Source organism: Callorhinchus milii, unplaced genomic scaffold (genome assembly GCF_018977255.1).
Source record: "Callorhinchus milii isolate IMCB2004 unplaced genomic scaffold, IMCB_Cmil_1.0 Scaffold2, whole genome shotgun sequence".
Lineage (NCBI taxonomy): Eukaryota > Metazoa > Chordata > Chondrichthyes > Chimaeriformes > Callorhinchidae > Callorhinchus > Callorhinchus milii.
In genome coordinates this window covers 937,116-963,110 of record NW_024704743.1, presented here as the reverse complement: position 1 = coordinate 963,110, position 25,995 = coordinate 937,116, and the positions used below count along the sequence as shown (strand labels likewise).

The following is a 25,995-nucleotide window of genomic DNA, read 5'->3' as shown; positions in this document are numbered from 1 at the left end:
TACTTGCACGGGGTAAGCTGTACTGGTATATATGTACCTGCATTGATTTGGGTGGTTACCTGCACTAGGTCATTTATATAATCCCAGTAATTTATCATTCATCAGATATACCAGCGTATAATTAACATTGGCTTTATAAATGTACATATTGTCATATCATGTGAACATGCCTAATACCATCGTCCCTTCACACAGATACACATCGCAAGGAGACCTTGGGCCAGACATCCAGGGCAGAGTCGGGTCCAGGAAAACAAAGAGAGTATCTTTCGCAGAGGTCCTGTCAAGCGCCTCAGACGGAGAGAATAGCCAGTATTGGGGTCAGACAAGAGAGGATGAGGAGAGAAGGGAACCTTGGCTACAGGGAGAAGAGACTGCATCACATCCAGCTTCGGAAGATACTCCTCACTCATCACATGAGGGTGACGACGAGGCATTAAGTGAAGTAGTAGATACCTCATTAGTGACCTACGTGACTCTGTCGCAAGATAACAGGGGGAAGGCACGGAACCTGTCTCTTCAGAACTCGGTGTCCCAGAGTATTGTGAAGGGGAGACCAAAGAGCTTGCAATTGACACAGCTGTTAAACCAGACTCGCCAGAATCTCCCACCAGCAGCTATGACCAAACCAGACCCCTAAAGCGTAAGTCGTGTCTCAGCTAATGTGGATCCTGCCTCGACCGCTGCACCCGGTAGAACATTGCACATCCTGTTAGAAACATAGAAACAGGAGGAGGCCGTTCAGCCCCTCAAGCCTGTTCCACTATTTTATAAGATCATAGCTGATCTGTACCTTAAGACCAGTTACCCGCCCTTGCCTCCTATCCCTTAATATCCTGGCCTAGCAAATATTCTCCATTTCCCTGTTTTTTATCCTTAATACCCAAACTTCCCAAATACCCATCCAGCTCCTCTTAAACATCCCAAGTGATTCTGCCTCTACAGCCCTCAGGGTTAATGATTTTCACGCTCTCTCAACCTTCTGTGAAGAAATGTTTTGTGATCTCGCTTCTGATTGACGTAGCTCCAATTTTAGGGCTTATTCTTCCCTGTTTTGGATCATTCAGTTTCAGGGCAGAGACGTCCCTTGTCCAGGTTCTCAATTCACTTTAGTATTTTAAACACTCAAGAACAGAGCGTCCTTTACCATTGCAGCAGGACCTTATCAAAATAACACGACAGTACCCTACAGTATCAAGATGTCGAATAAACACACATCAAAACCTTGCAGAATGCAAGAGTGTCAGCCCGACTGTCGGGTGATGGCACAGATGATTTACTGGGATGCTACCAGGGATGAGGAGTTTCATTTACGAAGGGAGACTTGAGGAGTTAAAGAGTTGAGAAGGCTGAGGGGTGACATGGTCAAGTTTTTCTTTTTCTCTGTCCAGCCGGGTGTCTGACACACACGGAAACCCGTCACCGTTGCTTAAGAGTCTCCAAACCCAGCTGAGAATTCCCTGCCTCCCACCTACACGTGGACATCCCAGAGATAGGTTGTTGGAATGGAATGCGCTCTCTCTCTCTCTGAGGGACGCATTCTGCTTACCTAACTCCGGAAAGTATTAAGCGCAGGTTGGCAAGAGCCAAGGCTTGGGGGAGTCCAGAGTGTGCGATGGGGTAACTGCTGGAGCCTAACCAGATAATTATATAGTAAATAGATTATTTCCACTGTTTGGCGAATCAGTAACAAATTTAGAGGTCACAAATTTACGATAATCACAAAAATAATCGAAGGGAGGTCAGAAAAAAAAACTTGACTCAGAGGGCGGTCGGAATGTGGAATTATCTGCCACATTCAGTGTCAGAAAACACCATTACAAGAGTAACATTTGTTTTCTGCCCCGACACACAGATGTGGAAAATGAGAGCATTCAAAGCGTAACCGTCAAGAAACTGCGTGAAGTACAGTTCAGCCCAACCACCTTCAGAAGAAGGACGATCACACCTGACCTGAATGTAACTGAGCAACTTAGTTTGTCAAGGTGACTGCTTGAGGTGGTTATTGTTAAGTACATAAGACACAATCGGAAAGTATTCAACTCAGTCTTCATTATTATTTACGGAATCCAGAACCGTGTAAAGACTGAGAAGGCTGAGGGGTGATGTGGTCAAGTTTTTCATTTTTTTTGTGTGGTCGGCCGGGTGTCTGATACCCGTCGAAACCCATCACTGTTGCATAAGCGTCTCCAAACCCAACTGAGAATTTCGTTCTATTTTGGGCAGGGAATGTATTGGGCAGAAATACGACTCACCCACTGTTAACCCCTTATCTGTGGTGTCCTGCAGCTGAGTGGTTAGAGCCCTCGCCTCGAGGCCTCGATTCCCAGCAGGGTGAAACATTGGGCAAGTTTCCTCACGCCACATGCCTCTGTTTCCCTTGCAGTAAGTAGGAACCCAGTTTTAGTCGATTGGCGGATCGCTATTCCACGGGTAATAATCCCTTTTAAAAAAAAGAATAATAATTTGGTCACTCAATCCACGACTGTTTGTGGGACGCTGCTGTGCGCAATTGGCTGCCGCGTTTCGCCCACAAAATTACAGCATCTGTGAGGCGCTGTGAGGCGCTGTCTCAAAGACGTGATAAGGCGCTATATTAAATGCAAGGGATATTATAATATTACCTAAAGTCCAAACCCATTATACACACCAGTTATAATCCCACAGATTTTATCATGGACTTTTATAGCACAGAAAGAGGCCATTTGACCCATTGTCCCTGGGCCAGCCCTTTATCTTTCTCTGTAGCCTCTAACCTCTCCCTTTTAGGTTTTTTTGGTTAATGATCTTAATTTAATGGCTTTTTACCTACAATGTATTGTATTGTATACTGTATCTAAAGATCAGAACGCCTGCTCAGCAGGAAAGTCTCTAATTCCTGGTGAATCCCCTTTATCCCCTCACCATGGCCTTGAAACCTTCCTAAACTGGGATGCCCAAAACTGAATAGTACATTGTCTGAATAGTTGATGTTTTGGGCTCTGTGCACCCATTTTTACCCTAGTATTCCATTACCTTTGTCAATTTGCGCTCCCACTTTTTGTGCATGTGAACTCTTAGGTTTCCTTGTTCTTCCTCTGCCTTTAAACCTTTACTGTTTAATGTTTGGATTTCCCCTCCTTTTTCTTTCATTCAAAATGGACCACTTTTTTCTGCGATTAAAACCGGTCGTTTTAGTCTATGCATTGTTTCTTGAGGAAGGGGCACTGAACAAATAGGTAAACCAAAGGGCAAACCTTTCAGCTGTGCTATGATTGAACGTTTATTTTCCAATTTTTTTTCCCAGTGCTTTGCGTGAAGCGGCTGGTAAGTTGGAAGAAGAGTCGCGTAAGTTACGGAACATCAAGAGCCACAAACTGGATGTTCCTGAGAGCTGTCACGGTCATTTGGATCCACAAGAGGCGACAGGTAATATATAATAATCCTTGCATTTGATTTAATGCCTTTCACGTTGGGAGTACATCTCAAAGCGTTGCATTAGAGTTTACTGCACAGTGCAGTGACTACCTGTAGGTGAACGTGGCAGGCAATTTGGCCACAACAATAATCCACAAACAGACAAGCAGCAAATTATTATTTTAAATATCTGGTGGATTATTATTGCAGAAAACACAGGGAGAAACTCCCTTCTCCTTCCCTTTCCGAACAGTGCCCTGGGAATCTTTAATGTCCACCTGAACAGGCAATAGGATCTCGGTTTTAACGTCTTATCCGGACAGCACCTCCGACAATGCACTGCTCTCCCGGCACTGTGTTGGAGTGTCAGATAAGGGCTCAAAGTTCTTTTGTGGGGCTTGAATCCACAAACTACTAATTCAGAGATGAGACCAACTGAGGTGTGAATCGTTAATAGTGCTGGGAGGGTGAACGAAGGCGAGGTTGAAGAGGAGGGTCTTGAGTATGGGGTTAGCAGGGAGAGGCAAGTCTGCGGAGGGCTTTGAAGACAAGGACAAGGATGTTGAACTCTATCCTCTGGGGGTGGTGGGAAGCCAGTGGACGGGCGAGGGTGTGGGTGATAGGGTCCTTGTTGTTTAACTTTCTGTGCCGTCCAAGTAATTCAAACTCTTATTTAGAAGTGTGAAAGAATAGTCTAAACATATAATGATATAATAATCTTTGCATTTTATACGTTGGTGTCATCTCGATTACCTACTTTATTGTTATATTCTCTAGAGTACAGAAGAATTAGGGGAGATCTTATTGAAACATATAAGATTCTTAAAGGGCTGATAAAGTAGTCACTGAGGGTCTGTTTCCCCGGTAGGAGAATCTATAACCAGGGGTCACAGTCTTAAAATTAAGGGTCAGCCTTTTAGAACAGAGTTGAGGAAACATTTCTTCACTCAGAGGGCAGTGACTTTATGGAATTCACTCCCCCAGAAGGCTGTAGATGTCAGTCCTTGAACATCTTCAAGGCTGAGACTGATAGATTTTTAAAAAATAGAGGGATTAGCGGATATGGGGAGAGGGCGGGTAATTAGAGTTAGGTCTGAAGATCGTCCATGATCTTATCGAATGGCGGGGCACAGGCTCGAGGGGCCGAATGGCCGACTCCTGCTCCTAATTCTTATGTTCTTATGTTCTTTATTGCAGGGTGGCATGTTGGTGAGAAATCGGATTTTATGGAGAGTTTACAGGCTACTCATGCGGTACAAAGCACCAAGGTGTCTATTAGCTGTGGGGTAACAACTGCAACATCATCTGAATATTGGACCCGGTATGTTTTACACCCTTACTCAAAGTGATAGTGGACTTTCATTTTTTGGCCAATCCTCAGGTGTCTGACACTAGCAGAAACCCGTCACCACGCCTACCATCAATACTGTACCTGGGACGCTCTCCGAAACACTACCCTGTTTGGAGGGCGCTAGATAAATACACCTTATTGTTGCTGAAGGGATAGTAAATTGCAGCAGAGGAAATAGATTCTGTAAATAAATGTTTGTTTTTTTGTCCAGATATCAGCTTGGCTTATTTGTAGCTCTCGACTCTCGTTCAGACAACTGTGCATTCAAGCCCAATGTTGGGGTTTGAGTCTGTCATCCAGTCGGACTCTCCAAGAGGAGAATCGATCGAGGTTTGCCGTCCTGAGCCTATTCCGGTCATTCCTGTTTGCACCGTAGTGTAAAGTGATATTTTATGCTGAAACGTCGTCTGTGTTTATTACCAGGGATGATTTACAGAGAGAAGACAGAGAAGAAATCCCTGGGAAAGACCTTGAAGGAAGAGAGCAACATGCTCACAAGACCCTCCTCTTCGACCCCGCCTTCGTGTTCGAGAGGAAGGAAAATGAGGGACAGTATGTTGCTGAGGGTGACATAGGCTCTGAAAGCTGTTCAGTTGCTCTAAAGCACGAAGGTAAACAGGCGCTGTCCTCTGTCCCATTAAAACATTTTTGTAGCAACAACTTGTAAGGTGCTTTTCACATAGAATGAACTTCTCCAAGTGCCTAACAATATGTTGGGGGAGCCCTGGGCAAAGAGATTTGGTGAGCCGAATGGCCTGCTTCTGTTTCTGATAACAATCTTCGATTCGTGGAGTGCTGTAGTGTATTTGTGAGAGCACTGGCCTCGCAACAGAGAGGCCCCAGGTTCGATTCCCGGCAGGGGCGAAACCTTAAGCAAGTTTCCTTACATCACACTCCTCTCGTTTAACTTGCAGTAAGTAGGAACCTGGTTGTTAGACGATTGGCAGATCGCTTTTCGGGGGGTAATAATCCCTCCAAATAAATAAATAAATAAATGAATAAATAATTTGGTCACTCAACCCACGGCTGTTTGTGGGACACTGCTGTTTGCAATTCGATGCCGAGTTTCACACATAAAAATGCACAGTCAATCCACTTTAAAGTATATCCTATGAAGCGCTTTGAGACGTATCAACGTGATAAGGCACTGAATCAAATGCAAGGATTATGACTTCTGTTACCGTGTTACCTCTGCGGCCACTGGATGGCAGTGTAAGTTTTATACCCCAAGAATTAAATGACTAAAACAGTGAAAAACAGATAGGTAACTAATTAAGAAGATAAGTTAGATATTTTAACTCACAGCCTAGACTAACACTCCAGCGTAGTACTGGGGAGAACTGCCATCTTAGACTGGAGATGCCATACTTCAGATTAGACGGTAAACCCACAAAATATACAGTCACTCCACTTTACAGTATATTCTGTGAAGCACTTTGAGACGTCTTGAAGACACGATAAGGCGCCATATCAAATACCCCCAACGAAAAGCAAAACACTTCCTGTTTGTTTTTTAGAGGCTGTGCCCATACTGCCTCTAAATACACAGTCACTCGCTTTATAGTAAATCCTGTGAAGTGCTTTGGGACGTCCTCCCTGGATGAAAGGCAAGTGTACCAAGTGCAAGATTATTATTATTATTGCTGAAGAAATTGTAAGGAAACGCAATATATATACTATAATAATCCTTGCATTTGGTATAGCACCTTATCACGTCTTCAAGACGTCTCAAGCGCTACACAGAATATACTGTAAAGTAAATTGACTGCGTGTTTTGTGGGCGAAACACGGGAGCCGATTGCGTACAGCAGCGTCCCACAAATAATCATGGATTGAGTGACCAATTTTTTTTTGAGTTATTTAAGTGAATGACCAATTTGGTGTGAAGGCCAGGACAACGGGAGAAAGTCCCTTTCCATGAATAGTGTCTTGGGATTTCTAAAGTCCAACTGCCAGGTTGAATTTAAAGACGACACATGTCAAACCTTCAGTCTGAAAAGTGTACGGTGTTAAAATAAGTTGTCCCTTTTTTGGTGGCCAGAGGGCAGTTCAGACAAAGAAGATGACGGGAAGAAACTTTCAGAGAGAAGGAAACTGCATTCCTATTACGATGTGAAAGAAGAAATTGGAAGGTATGTCTGTCTGAATTACATGCGAGTACAAAGCACTGCTTCCGTTTCTGAAATGAACAAATTATTCTGCAGACGTTTGTCGATTGAGAAGATTGATCGTAAAGGCACCAGTTCCATCCTTCTTGGGTCAGCCGAGTGTCTGACACACGCGGAAACCCATCACCGAGCTTAAGAGTATCCAAACCACACTGAGAAATCCTTGCACCCCCACCTACACGTGGAAATGCCAGAGATAGATTGTTATAATGGGATGCGCTCTCTCTCCGGATAGTTGGGGAACCGTTGGCGTAACTGCTGGAGTCTAACCAGCTTGTTATTGATATTGCTGTCTGGCACACTATATGGTTTTAGCTGGTCCCTGACAAATACTGTAAACAGCGTGACTTAAATACCACTTGTATCTCAATCACGGAATCCCGAAATCCGCACAAGTCAAATTTCTATCGATAAAAGATTAGCGAGATGTGGATAAGAAAAGATGTAGAAGTGTCTGGATTGTAAGAGCCCTCAGCCTCTTGTTGTTGCTCTAGTCAGCGCTCAGACAGACCCTCAATCAGCCGTTCTTCAATCAGCGCACTTGTTCATATAATTACTGATAGTAACGCTAGTGACCTTTTAATCAGAGTGACCATCTCCATCAGAGTGAAACTGCTCTGTCTCTTCCAGCGTTGTGCACCCGAGGAAGTTTCGAGGTCAGAGAGAGAAGGGAACTGAAATTTGCTTTAAAAGCTCATTGTCCGAATCTGCGGTGGTTGAAGCAAAGAGCATCAATGGATTTAAGAGTCAACTTGATAGGCGGGTGAAGGAAAAAGGAACGGAGAGATATTAGGTGGAGGTGCTTTGGAGGGGTCGGGGGCTTGAGCTAAATCAATAATCCAGCCAGGTCAGTGGCAGCTGCAAAGCAGCCGTCAGCAGTGACCATTGTTATGGGGGAGTGGGGGGGTCACACTCTTGTTATTACCTTATTAACCTCTATGTAAGATGTGGTAATGGCCCTTCGCCCTCCTACCCCCACCTTCCCTTCCCTCCATCCTCCTAGTTCCAACCCCCCAGCTTAGGTCCAGACCCTTTGAGACATCCTCCCCCGACAGTATACAAAAATGCCATTTGTTGTTGTTGTTGTTGTTTGGGAGCTGCGTTGAACGCGTCGATTACTGCTCGTGTCTCCCGCGTGATGAAGAGAGATCATTTTTTTGTTTGTTTCCCAAGGGGATCGTGTGGTTTTGTGAAGCGAGTTGTCAGTAAGCAGACTGGTGCGTCCAGTGCAGCCAAGTTCATTCCGCTCAGGAGAAGCACCAGTTCCCGGGCCTTTAAGGAACTCGCCCTCTTATCCAGAGTTAACCATCCGAGGATCACCTGCTTGCTGGACATGTTTGAGACCAAGAGGACGCTGGTCCTGGTGCTGGATCTGTATCCTTGCCACATTTGTTCGTTCATCTGTGCCTTTGACATCCTACTAACAACAGCTTGTGCCCCTGACCTCCCCACTCCATTATCAGCAGCCACGCCTCGAACCTCGGGAACTCCCTGCCTCAGTCCCTCCGCTGTGTGAGTCCTCATTGCCCATCTTCGCCTGAAGACTTTCCTCTTCGTCCGTGCCTTTGATCATCTCCCCGTTCTCCTCAACTTGGCGTCAAGCGAAATCATTGTCAGCGATCCGACCTGCTACCCTGTGTAAAGGGCACGATACAAACACAAGTTGTTGTTGATAATAACACCCTTTAAACAGGGCAGCGGCTCAGAATGCTTCACAGGGACACCGAGGAAGTGGGGATGGGGAGTGGGAAGTGGCCAATAGATACATTCAGACAGGTAGGATTGTGGCGGACTTAAAGACAGAAAGAGAGAGAGGGCGAGACGGAGTAGTACAGGTAGGGATTTCCAGAGTTCGGGGCATAGGAAGAAGTAGGAGTATGTTAGCGCACTCACCTCGCAAGCGAGAGGACCAGGGTTTGAGTCCTGGGCAGGGCGAAACTTTAGGCAAGTTTCCTTATCCACACGCATCTGTTTACCCAGCAGATAAGTAAGTGGGAACCAGGTTGTTAGTCGATTAGTGGTCCCCTTTCTTGGGGTAATAATCCCTTAAAAAATTCACAACTGTTTGTGGGGACACTGCTGTGTGCAATTGGCTGCCGCATTTCACCCACAAAATATCCGTCAATTCACTTTACAGTATATTCTGCGAAGCGCTTTAAGACGTCTTGAAGATGTGATACTCGGCTTTGCTGCCCCCCCCATGACTGAACAACCCACTGACACTTGCATTCCAGGCTCTCCTATTCAATTGTTATTCTCGTGAGCTACGTTTAACAGATGTTCTACTGAAAAACTGTTGGACCATTTGCTCAAAAAGGATGTAGTCGCTGAAGTCGAGGTAGGATTTCATTTTGGACCATGTGTTGATACTTCGAACTGTCCAATCTAGGCCCAAGGTCCAGTGCAGCGCTGGGGGATATGTGCTGCATTGTTGGCTGTGACATGCTTTGGATAAGACGTTAAACTGAGGGTCTCATCTGTGCCTGTTCAAGATCTCATGGCGCTCTCCCGGTGTCCTGGCCAACACTTCTTCCCAAATAAATTGATTCGCTTTAAGGCTCCCTACGTGCCTTGGTAGCTACCTTTGCCTTCGGGCACGATGCTTTGCAGTAAATCTTGCATTGAGATACCCTCCCGAAATAAAAGATGCCATATGCAAGGATGATTATTATTCGTAAAATATGAATGAATGCCTTTGTTGCTGTTTCTAGATTAAGACCTACATCCAGCAGATTTTGGAAGGGATCCAATATCTCCATGACAAGCTCATCCTTCACCTTGATATTAAGGTAAGATGCATTCCTTTAAACTAACCAAGGCATGAATTCTTTATATACCTTCATATACCTTACTGTGGCTCCTTAACTCATAACTTGTGTATGTGTGTGTGTATATATATATATATGTGTCTATTCCAAGGTTCATCAAGTGGAAAGACAGCATTGTTCAAGATTTCACCCACAATATATACAGTCAATTCGCTTTGCAGCGTATTTTGTGAAGCGTTTTAAGACTTCACGAAGAAGGGATTATACAGCCTGTAATCAGACACGAGGGTTATTGTTATTCTTGGTGTGAAATGAAATTTGACAATGGAATCGAGTAATCAAATTTCGCAGGTCCTAAAAATCATTGTTCTAAAATTGTACAATACAAAGTACATTCACATTTGTATAGCGTGGTTCATTTCGAGAGGATGTCTCAAAGAACTTAATACCGCTGGCTGGTCACTCAATATTTCGTTACTGTTTTATTTAAATCGATCATTTTTTCGTTCCTTAATTAGCCAGCCAACATTTTAATGGTGCACCCGGAGAGAGACAGCATAAAGATATGTGATTTTGGGTTTGCACAAGAGCTGTCGCCTGGCCAGTTCAGCAAATACGGTTCCCCTGAGTTTGTGGCCCCTGAAATCGTCTGCCAGGATCCAGTCTCAAAGGCCACTGATATATGGTAAGTTCCTAGAAAATTAAAATACACGTAGAGCAAAGATATTAATGCCAAGCTACGTGTGGTTTTAGCTGGTTAGACTCCAGCAGTTACCCCTGGGGTCCCCAAGCCTTGGCCAACCTGCGCCTAATACTCTCCGGAATTGGGTAAGCAGGGGGGTGTCCCTCCAGAGAGAGAGAGAGAGAGCGCATTCCATTCCAACCATCTATCTCTGGGATTTCCATGTGTAGGTGGGAGGAGAGGAAATCTCAGCTGAGGTTTAGAGATTCTTAAGGAACGGTTTATTGGTAGTGACGAGATAATTACTAAATTACACCTCACTTTTATCAATTTTTTTTCTCTCCCGAACAGGTCTATTGGAGTTATCGCATTTTTATGGTAAGTCAAATGTCTCCAGTATAATTCTGCTGGTTCAACTTAGCTCCAGTCTTTCAAGAGGTATCTGATGGGAAACCTAATTCAGGTGTTTGAGGTACTAAATGAGATAGATAAGATAAACTCAGATAGGTCAAAACAGCAAGACAAGAGCATAATACTTCCAGGTTGTGAAGTGCAATTTTAGGATGGACACCAGGGAGTAATTAATTGTTAGGAAGTGTGACTGAAGCCAGATTTGTTATATCAAATGCAAGTATTATTATTATTATTATTCCTGTATGGCTGTGCTGCTTCTGAACCATGATTCTTACACACCAGTGAACTAAAACTAGTCACGCAGTCAAACTTAAGACGACTCTTGTAATTCAGAAAAAAAAGGTTTCATTGAAAACTACAACAACAGCTTGCATTTTTACAGCGCTCCTCAAGTAGGTTAACGTCTCGGAGCCCTTAGAAGGACAGACACCAAACAAGGAAGTGAAATGGGAGGGGGTTTTCAAAGAGGTAGGTGGTGAGGTGGGACTTTCAGACAGAAAGACAAGGAGCGAGACCGTTATATCAAAATCTCAACCGTCGCTCAGTCCATTTAATAGCAAAAGATCTACAGAAAAGTTCAGAGCTCGAAGTCCGGTTCTCACATCGTCCGTGTTGGTAATCACACGGCGAAAGATGTTCTAACTCCACGTTTGTGGTGCGTTGCAGTTTGACAGGCAGTTGCCCCTTCGCCGGTGAAAATGACAAGACAACACTGATGAACGTCAGGGAAGGGTCCTTCTCGTGGGCTGAGCGGGATTTGGAGTGCGTAAGCGAAGACGCTCGAGATTTTGTTGAAGGAATTATCAAAGTAGTTCCCGAGTGAGTCAAACCCTGTTTTGTTAACGAACTGTTCAATGAAAAGAAGCTGCAATTGCGCTCAGCGATCTTATGTTCTTATGTCGGTGCAAACATTTCCTCATCGGTTGCTCACTTGAATGTGATTATTTTAAATAAAACCAGGTTTGTTTTTCTCCCTTTAGGGACAGGCCAACAGCAGGACAGTGTTTGACGCACCGTTGGCTTCAGGTAAGTGATTTATTTTCACACTGTAAATACGAGTGAGCAAATGTCCTTGACACACCTTTTGGTGGAGAGACCAGGAAGTATCTCTGTGTACAGAGGGGATGACAGCTGCAACAGGCTACCAAGAAGGCTACCAACCTGGCCTCTCCCTTCACTCAGCCTCACCATCAGCTTTCAGCCATCTTCCCCTTCGATTCCAACCCCCATAGCCAGTAAGACCTATAAGGTCAAGTGCTTTAAATCCTCCCAATGTGAAAGGCACTATATAAATGTATATTGCAGTGTAAGGTTGATTCAGGTGAGGATAGAGGACTTATTTAAGAAACAGCTTGAAACTGTAATGGGAAGAGAGTAGTGTCAGTATCATGGAACGAGATGAGTTGAAATATGGATCTGGTGTTGACCCCTTATCTGATAAGGCATTCCACATCCTAACAACCCTCTGTGTAAAGAATAAATCCTCCCAATATTCCTATTTCCTTCTTTGGTAATTAAACTTAAATTGATGCTCTCGAGTCACTGGCTCACGATCAGTGAAAATGATCATACACTACACACATCTCTCCTTGTGTAAGTTAGTTGTCATTATCCGAGGGGAGTGAGTTTAATTGAAGTGTACCTTTTTTTCCCAGGAAAAACAAGAAGTCCAAGAGGCATGCACGATTAAAACAAAACGATTGAAATTCTTCATATCAAGAAACAACTGGCAGGTAAGGGAATAACTGCGAGAGGATAAATGTCAGCTCAGTTGGTAACTCTCTTGGCTGCAGGTCAGAAGATTGTTGACCATCAGCTGAGATACTGAGCCAAAGTTTCATCTGCCTGTTCAGGCGAATGTTAGAGATCCTAACAGCACTATTTGAAAATAGAAGGTAGTTTTTCCTGGTGTCCTGGCTAGCAATCCTCCAGATAAATGGTTGTTTGCCTAATGCGTATTTGTAAGTCTTTGCTGGTTGGATTTGTACTCAATGATTTGGGAGAGAAAGTAATTAACGCATCCAATTGTGATGGGCTACAATGTCCTACAATTGGTGGTGCTGATGGATTGATAGTTTATACAGTGGCTGTTATGGTGTGGAATAAAAGGCTGAAGATCTAGCTACAAGTATATGTTTTGTTAGCTCAGTATTTAGCGCCCGTCAAATAAACCAGTGCCAGTCTGGCTCAGTGGTAGCAGTCTCAGCCCCAAGTCAGAATGTTGTGGGTTCCAATGACATGTCAGAATTTGAACTCACATAGTCTAAATTGACACTCCAATGTAGCGCTGGGGGTGCCACATTGTCAGAGGTGCTGTCTCCCCCGGTCACTCCGCCTCGCCCCCTCCTTAGCCTCCTTCAAGTCCCGCCTCAAAACCCTTCTCTTCGACCACGCCATCGGCCACCCTCCTTCCCCTCCCCTCCCTTCTCCCCAGCTTGGGTCTGAAACGCTGTACACTGTCCAGCGCCTTGGGACGTCCTCCCGACGTGAAAGGCGCTGTACAAATGTAATCTTGTCATGGTTGTTGTTGTCCTTCTGATGAGATGTTAAACCGAGGTCCCGTCTGTCTGTTCAAGTGAACGTTAGAGATCTCATAGCTGTTTGAAAAGAGAAGGGAGTCTCTCTCTCTCCCCGTGTCCGGGCCAAAAGCCCCCAAATAAAATCGGGCACTCGTTTCATGGCTGTTTGTGAGACATTGCCGGGCGCAATAGTGCTGTCGCGTTTGCCTACAAGTACACAGTCACTCCATTTGGCAGTAAATCCCGTGAGGTGCTTTGAGACGTCCGTCTGATGCGCTAAGGCGCCATAGCAAAGGCCAGGATTATTATTGTTGTTGTTAAACCAAGCCTGAATGTGCTGTCCTTGACGTGTTGTTATTTACAGCGTTCCCTGACGTGCTACAGATCAGTACTTGTGATGCGATCGATACCCGGCTTGTTGGGCACAGCCCCCGAGGGCTCCTCTCTCGGAATGCCTCGACACCTGCTTAAAGAACACAGCTCGTCCACCCCCAGCGCCTCCTCCTCCGATTTGGAAGACTCCAGCTACCCTACAAAGGCGTTCACCGCTCCAGCTGCCAACCTGGGCACGCAGAAGAACCTCAAGCATTCGGGGGATGGAAAGGAACAAAGGGAACAACAACGGGGATCTGTTTCTTCCTCGAGCGACTTTTCAGTCCAAGGTAGCAATGGCGACAAGAGCTACGGGTCGGTCTTAAGCAGCAGTGTCGCTGTTGAAAGGCAACCGCAGATAATATCCGAGCTGGGCTCGTGGGGCTTTCCTGAAGGAGCGGAATCGACGAATATATGTTCTCAACCCCTTGCAGAGCTCCGTCTGAGTAAAAGCAGCATGGAATCCTCCGTCTCTCAAGCAGCTACTGTGGGAAAAGGTGACTTTCCTGCAGAGGAGGGAGCGACAACCAGCAGCTCAGTGCGAGGAATCTCAGCCGATCGGGCTCTTGCACTTCCAATACAGGGAGAGGAAAGGGCTCAGGCGTCAGTAGATGGAAGCTCTAAGCCCCCGTGCACTCTTTTACCAAGACACAGTGTTATCAGAAGCACCTTCTACAGTGATGTGCAGGCAAGTCCTTTGCAACTGAGCAGAGATCCGTCCGCAGAGCAAGGTCAATACTCAAGTAGCCTCGAAAGCATGAGGAAACGCATTGTGCAGGCCGGCTACTCGACAGGAAACGTAAGTGGGCTACGGCAGCCGCTGCTGGAGTGCTTTCAGACGGACGCACAGGACCTAACAGCAGACAGAGCATTGGGGTCGGCTTCAGTCAGCCCAGTCCCAACTGCCGATAGTTTGCTTTATTTTGTCGAGCAGAGTTCAAGAAAAATCAAGTCACTCGATGAGCTCGAAACCAAGGTCCTAGCTCAGCCCGCAGCCAGAGAATCCGAGAGCGACACATTGAAGCCCTTTCTGCTGTGTGATGAGGACTCCGAGCCAGACTCCAGCGCAGTGGTTTTCGCTCATTATTCCAATATAGCACGACCCGTTTACTTAGGCCAACGGGATTCAGCAGTGATGGAGAGCCGGTCTGGATTAGCTGAAGAGGCCAAAGGTTTAAGATATGGTTTAAAATATTCCACCAAAGGTATTCCGTTGGCAGCCAAGGTAAACCAATCTGCCCACATTGGCTTTGTGTCTTCACCATGCCCAGAAACAGGGACCGATTTAGGGTTGGGCGTGGGAAAGAAGATCTGTCTCACCAGCAGCTCAGAGAGTCACGAACGATGTTCAGAGGCAGGGGCCAGTGCTTTCTGGTGGGGATCACCAGAACCACAAACCACAACCCGAGCAGCGTCAACAGCTTCCAATGAAGGAATTGGCTTCGTTGGCTCGGGGTCCGTGAAGCAGTATTCTGATGACCCCAGTGTTTTACCTTCTGTTTCTCAGAGCAAGTGTCCTGACTCGCAAGGTTCTTCCAAGTGTCCCAGCAGACCCTCCTCAGCCCCCGCCTCAGATCTCACCAGCCAATGTCAGGAGGAAGCCTCAAGAGAAAACACCAGTTCTTCATACTTCGATGCGGTTAAAGTAGAGACTGATTACTTTGACCTGTCTGACCCATGTAGCAGTGAATTGCTTAGGTCTAAAGAGTTTGAAGAGAAGAGCATCTCAAAAAACAGACCCATTCCTGCAGGCTATGTATCTAAAGAACAATTTCCTTTAGGTGATACTGAGGCAGCAAGCGCCATTCAATCAGAAGATACAATGTCTGCTGCATCATCTGAAGTCTCGTGCGATGAGACTGGATTAATGGACGATGGCTACAGAGACTTGGCCGTAGATATATGGGAATCGGATATGCTGCAATTGCTTGACGATACTGAGCTGGATGAAGGCAATGGTGGGGCTGGGGACGAGGCTGAGGGAGAGTCCGACAAGACGCGAAAGTCATCGTTGGAACGGAAGATGCACCAAACTTTTCAAAGTCTGAAGAAAACCTTCAAGACCTCGAGAGGTTCGAAGAGTTCGGCTTCTTCAAGCGACACAAGCTTGTCTCGCAGCGAATCCCACGCTGAGACGCTCCCCAGGTCTACGTCAACGAAGTTTGGCAAAGCCGGCCTTTTAGGATTGTTCAGGAGGTCCACCTCATTAAACTGGGACCGAGGTTTGGCGGACAAAGAGGACGGGAGGAGTCGATATTCTCTCTCTGTGTTACAGGATTTAGACTCACACGAGCGCTTACGGGAACTAAAGGGTAAGAAGAAAAGTAAGCCGTTGCCTGCCAGCCTGGAAGGCAGAAGTGCAGCTGAAAACTCTGGCCGACAGGAGAGACAGAAAGGGGAATCAGACGAGACACCAGCCAGACCAGACCCGTTGAAAGTGGAATTGGATCAAAGCCAGTACATGGAGATTGTGAAGATGCCGTCAAAATCTGCTCCAATCGCACTTGAAGATGGTACGTAGGCGCAGGGAGGCTTTGAAGCAACCGAGTCACTCGATCCAAGGCTGTTTGTGGGACTCCGCTGTGTGCAATTAGCTGCCGCGTTTCACCCACAAAATATACAGTCAATTCACTTTACAATATATGTTCTGTGAAGCGCTTTGAAACGTCTCAACGACGTGAAAAAGGCGCTACATCAACTGCAAGGATTATTATGTCCCATCGTTTATAGGAGGTCTACTTCACAATGGTCTCTTTGTGGTGATTGTTAAAACGCCCGGATCATTGGCAATAAACATTAGCAGCGTTTACGGAGATGGGAATGAGAGGATTTGTACAAATATCTTTCCTCTGGTCTATGGCACGTTGCAGTCGTCAATATTAAGATCAAAACGTGAAAAGAAACGGAAGCCATTTTCGAAGTCGGTTGTCCTAACATTTCCTCATTTTATGCAGGGGCGGAGGAGAAGCCGGAGGATTTACCAACACCCTCTGGGGATGTCCCCAGTGACTCTCCAAAGAAAAAATCTCGATTGTTTTCATTCCAATTTCCCGGCACAAAACCAAAGGAGAAAGGTAACATTGCTGAATGTAATCATTGCTCTAATGGTTCCGAACTTCTCCAGGTAAGTAATGTAGCATTAGTTCCCTACCCTCTGGAACTCCCCCGGCCTCACCCCCTCTCTCACCTCCTTCAAGGGCCATCTCAAGTCCTTCTCCTTTGATCGCGCCTTCGGCCACACTCCCTGCCCCACTCCCCCTACCCTCCAACCTCAGCTCAGGTGCAAACCCTTAGCTACCCAGCGCCTTGGGACGTCCTTCACTTCATGGGTGATTGTGTGGCAATGCGGTGTGCAAATTAACCGCTTGCATTTGCCTACAAATATATTCACCATCTTTCAAAGTAAAATGCCTTGAGACCTTTCATCGATGGGATAAGGTTTGATATCAAATGCTAGGATCATTATTATTATTATGATTTTATTTACATTACTCGTGGGGTTTTTTTTTCAGCGCCATCTTTTCTCGAAGGCCTCCAAAACCAGTTGGTGGTCTTGAACCAGTCCGTGACCCTGTCCTGTACCCCCTCAGGCCGACCGAACCCTGCAATCTACTGGTTCAAAGGTTAGATTTGTGTCTTGTTCCACTCTTGTATGTTAGCGCTGTTCTGTAGTTTGAATGGAACCCAAACTGATGGGGATTCTCTCTCTCTCCCTCCCTCCCTCCCTCCCTCTCTGTCATAGTTGCAGTTGTTAAGTATATCCCAAAACATCACCTGCAAAATATACTTTACAGTGCTGTACATTCAGTAAAACGCTTTGAGCAGTCTCAACGACGTGATAAGGCGCTATATCAAATGGAAGGATGATTTATTATTATTACACGGACCTAGTGAGGGCTCACACCTGCGTGTATCGGATGTGTGGGGGGGCAGGGTGGGAGGTAAGCTGGGGTCGTTGTAGCTGCAATGGCTTCGGGTGACGTGTTTGACATCTGAATGTCAGAATCCACTCTCCGTGATGGTCTCTACTCCGGTTCCTGAGCGAGGCAGGTCCACGCTACTCCAGGGCACCGCCGATGACATTTTGGCCAAGGGTCAGGATTGTGGCGCACCAAAAAATAAACCAAGTGAGACGAGCCTTCAATTTTTTCTATGATTTCGCTTCAGATGACCTGCCGATTTGCAGCAGTAAACGAATGAAATTGTCAGCTACAGTCCAAGGATGCCAGCTGGTAACAATCTGGAGCGTGACCGAGGAAGACCTTGGACGTTACGAATGTGTGGCTGAAAACAGCTTGGGTAAAGCCTCGACTGGCTGCTGTGTGACTGGTGCAGGTAATCGATGCCCTGAAAATCTCTGCCTCGTGCAGTAAACTCTGGTGACAATTCATGAGCCTCGTTAAGATCCCTTTCATCTATGGGCTGCTCGGACCTGCTGCGAGTGGAACCTTCTTGCTGGAGCCTACACGGCTTCCGTGGTCCTTGCCTTTGACGCGGCGCCTCATCGGCGTCGTTGAGACGTCTCAAAGCGCTTCACGGAATAAATTGGAAAGTGGAGCGACTGTGTATTTTGTGAGCAGCCAATAGGACGTGGAATGAGGGATCAATTTTGGGAGGTGGGGGAGGGATTATTACCCCCCTGGAAAGTGATTTTGGCCAGTGGTCCAGGGAACTGTGGGGGTGGCCCCCACACTCAGTCTCACACTGCCTGTTGTTTAGTAGAAGCTGAGCAATGAGCAATATTTGTTTCACTCTGTTTTTCGCTGTAGCTGTGCCTCATCGCCCGGATTCACCTGAAGTAGCTCAGGTCTCTGACGATGGAGCCCTCGTGATCTGGAAGCCTGTGGAATCCAACACGCCAGTAACATACGTCATCGAGTGTCGGAGAAAGGGTGGGTTGGGATAATAGTAATAATAATAATGTTTGCATTTGACACAGCGCCTTATCACGTCTTCGAGAGACGTCTCAAAGCACTTCACAGGATATACACTGTAAAGCGAATTGACTGTGTATTTGGGCAAAACGTAAAAAGTCCTAGTGTGTGCTAATGTGTGGTAAACTGTTCTTTATTTGTGTGTTTATTATATAAATATATATGTTTTATATATATATATATAGGTGAAAGCTGGAAAACTATTTCATCGGATAGCTCCGAATGCAACTATTACGCCACTAACTTGCAGAAAGGTGAAGCATATTCCTTCAAGATCGGATGCTTCAACAAGGCTGGAAAAGGACCATTTAGTCAGCCGTCTGTGGAAGTTGTCATTGGAGAGACCGGTAATGTAATGCCCACATTAAAGAGTGAAGTGGACCTTCCTATATAGGTCTTGTGAAAATATCCAGAGAAAAAACATATCATGTCAACATGACAAATCAAAGCCTGTGTTTTTCTGCATTTACATTTTATGTTGACTCTTTCCTTACTCCCCCCCTTCGCCTCCCACACCCCCCCCCACGCGCCCCCAACACTGCAATTTGCCTCGACAGGACACTTTTGTGTTTATATCTGTCCTTTACTCCACTCTCTCTCTTTCTCCTTTCCTGCCAGAAGTTCAGTCGCACAACATCCACGGCAAGAGGCTGACACCAGTACATCAGGCATACACATTCTGTACAGAATTGAACAGGTACGTGTCTTGTTTACACACAACACACATACACATAAAATCTCCTCGGTAGGGTTGCGGGACGCTATATAAATGCAAGTTGTTGTTGTTTCTTTTGCCAATTATCTTAAATCTATGTCCCCTGATTACCGACCCACCTGCCAGTGGAAAGAGTTTCTCCCTATCCACTCCTCCTAATTTTGATCACCTCTATTAAATCTCTCCTTAACCTTCTCTGCTCTAAGGAGAACAATCACGTCTCTCCGCATAATTGAAGTCCCTCATCGCTGGTTAAATAAATACAGTTGCACATTAAGGTGACAGCATTTAATGACAGTCTGTGAGCCTGACGGGCGGCCGGTAATCATTTAACTCTGCGTTGTATTCAAGAGGCAGAACCAGCATTATCAAAGAGTGCACGGAGATCTCCTCCGGGAAGTCATTTGCGGCTAAGATCACTGCCTACAAGAGGCAGAACCATCCCTTCGTGCTGAGAGAGTATGAAACACTGAGGAAACTCCATCACCGCAGCATCGTGGAACTGCACGCCGCCTACATCACACCCAAGTACCTGGTCCTGATCCAGGAGCTGTGCCGAGGGACAGAGCTGCTTCACCACTTAGCAGCAAGGTAGCAAATAATATAATTATTTAATTATATAACTATTTAATTATATTATATAATATAATTATAATATAATTATGTAATATATTAGCAAACGAGCGGCACATCGTGTTCAACTGATCAGGGTGGATGTTAAAGATCCCGCCGGGCTGTTCGAGAAGAGAAGTTTCTGGCCAACAATTCTCCCAGATTTAAAAAAAAATTGGCCATTCACTCCACGGCTGTTGGTGGGATATTGATGCGCACATCGACTGCCTCGCGATCGCACTTTACGGAAATACACTTCACGGCAACTCCTGAGAGTTTTGAGCCATCGTCACAATAGGATGATGACGTGATATCTAATAATAGTAATCCTGGCAAATAATAGTAATCCTGGATTGAGTGACCACATTTTTTTTTGAATGTGGAAAAACGACCCGCCACTCGACTAACAACCAGGTTGACAGGGCAAAAACACTGCGGGTAAACAGAGGAGTGTGTGTGGAGTAAGGAACCTTGCCCAAGGTTTCACCCCACCTGGGAATCAAACCCGGGTCCTCTCGCTTGCGAGAAGAGTGCTCTAACCCCTGAGCTACAGGACTCCACAAAAATAAAAGGTCGCAGCGTCTGTTAAATCCGCCGGGTGCCCAATACCGAAGCCTCATGGGGTGTGTGTCTGTGCTGCAGAGCTTCCTACACGGAGCACGAGGTGGTGTCGCTGCTCGAGCAGTTACTCGGCACCGTCCAGTTCCTGCACTTCAATCACACGCTTCACCTCGATCTGAGGTCAGAAAACATGATGATCGTGGAGGGCGAGAAGCTAAAGCTGCTGGACTTCGGCAGCGCCCAACATCTCACTGCTGCCCGTCCTGCCCACGTGGGGAAATGTGGAGACTTTGTGGAGAATATGGGTGAGTCTTTGCCCTGTCAACACTTCTACAGCGCCTTTCACGTCAGGAGGACGTCACAAGGCGCTGGACAGTAAGGGATCTTCACCCGCGCTGGGGGGCGGGATCAGGAGGGGGTGGGAGGCAGGGGGGGTAGGGGTTGGTGAGCAACCAAAGGTACGGTCGAAGAGGAGGGTCCTGAAACGGGCAAGAGAGGGGGCGAGGCGAAGGGACTGTGGGATGCAGTTCCAAAGGTTGGTGGCGGAAAGACCCAGAATGTTTAGCTCATGGAGAAAATAAGACTCCGAAGCTAGGCTACAAAACCAGCCCCTGCTGTTTTACATGGCTGTAGGTGTACCTCTGACACTTTTATTTTGTTCAGCTGGTGGTGACGTATCAGGAAAGAGTTTCACATCTGTATGGCCACCTACACTTGGAAATTTCCACCTGTCTGGGATGGAATCCGCACACATCCCTTTACCTAATTGCGGAAAGTATTAGGCAGAGGTTGGGGAGAGAACCAAGGTTTGGGGACCCCAGAGCGTGCGTGGGGATAACTGCTGGAGTCTCACCAGCTCAAGGTGCACAGCTTGCTATTGAGTACGCTGTCTGGCAAGCTTTCCCACTTCTTGTTCCGCTAGGACTGACCCATTAGGAAAACGACGACAACAAATTATATTTCATGTCAGGAGGATGTCCCAGGACTTGAGCTCGCAGAGAGTTACCTGTGGGGTGGGAGGATTCCTCGCTCCCAGAGATCTGTCCCTCCAGGTCCTGCCGATGAGTCAGGCTGGCTGGGCTGTTATCAGTCCTGCAGATCCATCTGGCTCAGAAACCGGATTAGTGAGACTGCCACAGAGGGTTGATTTAGTTTGACATTGTATTTCTAAGCATATCACGTTGAAGCCATCTGAAGCCCAGGGTGACCTCACTTTACCTCCTAAACCACACGTCACAGTGAAGATCAACTTCAGTCACGTTGCAAAGTTCACCCGAACCCTCCCTCCATGTTATGTACAGAAAATAACGTAACGTAGATTATGAAACTCTTTTTATAACTTAAAACTTTTCCTTTTCAGCTCCAGAAATCCTTGATTGTAAGGATTGGTTCCCGAGACTGATATCTGGGCAGTTGGTGTTCTGACCTTTACCATGTGAGTTACTGGATTTCATCCCAATAAATATACAGCGTTTAATCCCAAATAATCTATCTCTCCCTGCCTCCTCTGGCCACACAGGACCAACCTAGAATATAATGGCTCATAATACTGGTGGGTGGACACAGGCCCTTCTAACCAAGCCACACAGACCAAGAATGCTTCAGGTTCAGTGAATAATAAAACACGAATGATTTGGTCACTCAATCCACGACTGTTTGTGGGATGTCGCTGTGTGCCATGGGGTAGTCTCTCAAGAGAGCTTAACTGCACGTTAGCAGTAAATCCTGTGAAATACTGAGACGTTTCAGTGATGTGGAAGGCGCTATCACAAATGCAAGGACCTGTAGCTGACGATGCAGTGTTTCTGTTCCAGGTTGAGCGGAGATTGTCCTTTCACATCCGATAAAGAGTCCGACAAGGAAAAAAACATAAGGAAAGGCAAAGTCAAGATTGGCAGGTGTTACACAGGCCTCTCACAAGGAGCCATTTCTTTTCTGAAGAGCACTCTGTGCAGGAACGCTGGGTGAGTGTGTTCCCCAACGTTAAACCGAGGTCCCGCCTGCCTATTCAGGTGGACGTTAAAGATCCCGGGGCATTGCTCAAAACGAGGAGGGAGTTTCTCTCTGTCCTGGCCGACAGTGCCCCAAATAAACTTGGTCAACTGTGTGTGGAACATCGCTGTGTGCAAGTTGGCTATTGTATTCGCCCACAAATATATGTGTTGCACTTCACAGTAAATGCTGTGAAATTCTGTGATGGCATCCCAACATGAAAGGCACTTTATCAAACATTGGCTTGTACTATTTACTGGTGCCAAGGCTACTGCGATAAAGTACCTGAGATTCCCCCAGCGGAAGGAAACCAGGCAAATGTCTTCAGCAGAGAGAATTGGTGGTGAAAATGTTCAAAGCAAAAATAATCCTCATCTTTTCTCTGTTGTGTTGATATAAGACATTAAGGACCTTCCTTTTCGACTGTGCCTTCGGTCATCTTCCCTCCTCCACCCCCACCCCCTTCCCCCTCGCTTCCACCCCCGCAGCTCGGGGGCAAACCCTTCAGTGCCCAGCGCCTTGGGACGTCCTCCCAACGTGTAAATCCAATTTTTTGTTGACAGTTATCAACGCGAGAAAGGACAAGAGTTGCTCAATGTTTGCTCCAGGTCTTTATGGTACAAATATAATCCTTATGTTTAAGCGTTTTGAGATGGTCTCCTGCCGACGTTATATAAATTATTTGATACAGCGCCTCTCACGCTGATTAATCTCCTCAAAATGCTTCACAGTCACCTCTCGCTTCTGTGTCTCTCACTTTGTAGAGGAAGACCCTCTGGGTCCGAGTGCCTGGCGCTACCGTGGTTGCAGGAGGACTCGAGAGCCAAGCTCAGACACTCCGCAGTTTCCTTCCAAACCTCCAAACTCAGGTCTTACCTGAAGCAGCGAGAGAAACACCGGAAGCTTCTGTGCACCCAGCACAAGGTGCTGCTGCCAGAGTGAGGAATGAACAGACCAGACAATGCTGAGGAGAGGCTGAGATGGGTCTGATTTTTCCCTCGACCTTCGCGGTGACTTTAGCTGTGAGAGCGATATAGTTCATGAGACTCCAACGCAACGTGGAGCCGGCGACACTGAAGGCATTGACTGGTGGCCTCGCCGCTCATAGCAATTAGATAAATAATTGCACAGCTGGACGGCAATGCGAATGGATCCCTCCCAATAAGTGCGAATGTGTCAGTCTTACATTTTTATTTATAATTGTTTTAAAAGTGCAACTTCTGGATTATATAAAAGAGCCGATAAGCTCCCTTGCCCATATTCTGGATATTTCTGCCCCCAGAACGTGAATTGAAACCCCTTGTTTGAACCACTAATATATCCATTTCAAAAACCTTTTAAGGTTTTATTTACAGTTTTCACCCCCGACCGCAAAAAAAACGTCTCTCTCTTGCTCAGTCTCTCCTAATAACACTAACATTGTCATTGAGAAACCGTGGGGGTCAGTTGCACAGGGGGAGGGAATTTCTTGATGAAGATGCCAATTTGTGGTTAACTTATGGAGGCTTTTGTTGTAGTGATCTGTATCCTCAACAGTTGAACCGACCCGTGTCTCTTGTGCCTGATATATCCAGCAGGATTTATGTGCCAAGTTTGTATTCCCAGTTTGCACGTGCAGTAAATCAACCCTGGTATTGGAGTTGTAATGCATCGAAGCCTTGTTCTGATTGAGAGTTTTAAAATGTAATCAACCAATTTCCTATCGCATGTGCTTTGAGGCTTTTCTTCTGCTTTTTTTCTCCTGGTTTTCATTCGTACGTGTAACGTTAGAGACTGAATCAAACGAGTTTAGCTCTACAGCTTTCGATCCTCAAATTGTTTTAACTCAGGACCCAGTGACCACGAAGAATGGTGTTCACAAATCCTTGCAGAAAATAAACAGCACGTCCATTGTGGAGTCCTGCAGAGCATTGGTGAGAGCGCTCGCCTCGCAAGCGAGAGGACTTGGGTTTGATTCCCGGGTTGGGCGAAACCTTAGGCAAGTTTCCTTACTCCACTCATCTGTTTACTCAGCAGTAAGTAGGACCCCAGAGCAATTGTTGGATAACTTTTCCCGGGGTAAATCCCTCCAAAAAATAATAATTTGGTCACTCAATCCACGACTGTTTTTGGGGCACTGCTGTGCGCAATTGGCTGCCACTTTTCGCCCACACTATATCTTCTGTGAAGCGCTTTTAGACGTCTCGACAATGTGATAACGCATTATTATCAGCTTCGACCGCCTCTTGGTCTCTCCAGGTCAAGTGCCCAGCCATCAGTGTCAAATGCTTTGAGACGTCTTCCCGAAAGACACTGCATGAATGTAAATTGATTTCTTTAAATCAGTGGTGGCCCAACCTTTTGGGTCGGCCAACTAAATCTTTATTGATTGAATATTTCTGGATATATGGCCACACCGTACACGTTGCTACTCAGTAGCTACAGGAGACAGTGCATTGACTTAACACAGACTTACCTAAACTTGTGCAAATGTTGGGTTGGCCACCAACTGATTTAAACGATGGGAGTAGAAGCTTTATCTGGGATTGAAGCACTATTGAAATAATTGCATTGTCGAAGCCACAGCTATAATGATCTTTGTCAATGTTCATCACAGAAACTTAAGTGCAATGACGCAATGTAGAAAACGTTTCCTCCTATGGGACCCCAGAGCTTAACTCTTACGAGTGCAGTAACATTTTTCCGCTAACGCTCAGTTTTGCTTGGTGCGGTGAAGGCTGTTGTGCCTGTATTCTTTGATACCGTGCGCCTTTCTAATCCTCTCTAAAGCAACAGTTTTTTTCTACAGAGAACGTTTCCACAAGAGACTAATTTTTCCAATCCCTGAACTCCACAGCAGAAACACTTGCTCTCCCGAGCTGCGTGTAGAAATCCTGTACGAGTTACACGCAGACATGCTGCTGTGGAAATGTATGGGGAAGGAGTTCAGCCTCCAAGAGTATTTTCCTGGAATGTGAGTGGGAATAGATGTGTTCTTCTTACTCAATAAATATTTGCTGTTAAAAAGAACGGAATTTAAATACACGTTAATGTAGGGTTTCTTGTTGAAAGCTTAACGTGGGAAATTCTATATTCATTCAATGGTGTAACCTTAGATAAGTTTCCTTACTCCACACGCCGCTGCTTACCTGACAGGAAGTAGAAACCCAGTTGTTTTGTCGATTGGTGGATCACTTTACCGGAGATAATAATCCCTTTTAAAAAAAATAAGCTTAAGCTACGGCTGTTTGTAGGACACTGCTGGCAAATGGCTGCCACTTTTCCCCCTCAAAATACATAGCCATACAGTATATTCTGTGACATGCTTTTATTTGAAGGGATTATTACCGCCAGTAATAATTATTACTTGTAGAACATCAGACATCTTCCTGGGATGACTTCAGTGCACAACACTGAACCTTAATCAATCTGTACCTGAGCAGCAGTACAGGACAGTATCAATGAGAGTCTGTCCTCGAGTTTCTACACACTAATGCCACGTATACATCCATCATTTGTTGACGGGTTTCAG

At 46.0% G+C, this 25,995-nt stretch overlaps 1 protein-coding gene across 1 annotated transcript; it reads left to right on the top strand.

The window, feature by feature from the left end:
- Positions 1-166: 166 nt before the first annotated feature.
- Positions 167-22,370, top strand: LOC121848153 (striated muscle preferentially expressed protein kinase-like). The gene is made up of 25 exons (XM_042332525.1): positions 167-539; positions 1,856-1,985; positions 3,287-3,408; positions 4,594-4,717; positions 5,171-5,358; positions 6,789-6,879; positions 8,089-8,289; positions 9,193-9,253; positions 9,627-9,704; positions 10,202-10,368; positions 10,717-10,743; positions 11,446-11,598; positions 11,760-11,805; positions 12,435-12,512; positions 13,663-16,183; positions 16,625-16,744; positions 17,183-17,293; positions 17,838-18,005; positions 18,440-18,562; positions 18,790-18,951; positions 19,223-19,301; positions 19,671-19,910; positions 20,574-20,797; positions 21,853-21,927; positions 22,307-22,370. Exons 1-24 carry the CDS (start codon positions 167-169, stop codon positions 21,915-21,917), a joined length of 5,652 nt encoding a protein of 1,883 aa, XP_042188459.1. The 3' UTR covers positions 21,918-21,927; positions 22,307-22,370.
- Positions 22,371-25,995: the final 3,625 nt, after the last annotated feature.

Excerpts from the sequence above, each read along its gene's own strand:
- LOC121848153 (XM_042332525.1), top strand. The coding sequence starts at position 167 with ATGCCTAATACCATCGTCCCTTCACACAGATACACATCGCAAGGAGAC. Across the intron at positions 1,986-3,286 it reads GAGCAACTTAGTTTGTCAAG|TGCTTTGCGTGAAGCGGCTG; the intron begins GTGACTGCTTGA and ends TTTTTTTCCCAG. Across the intron at positions 3,409-4,593 it reads GGATCCACAAGAGGCGACAG|GGTGGCATGTTGGTGAGAAA; the intron begins GTAATATATAAT and ends TCTTTATTGCAG.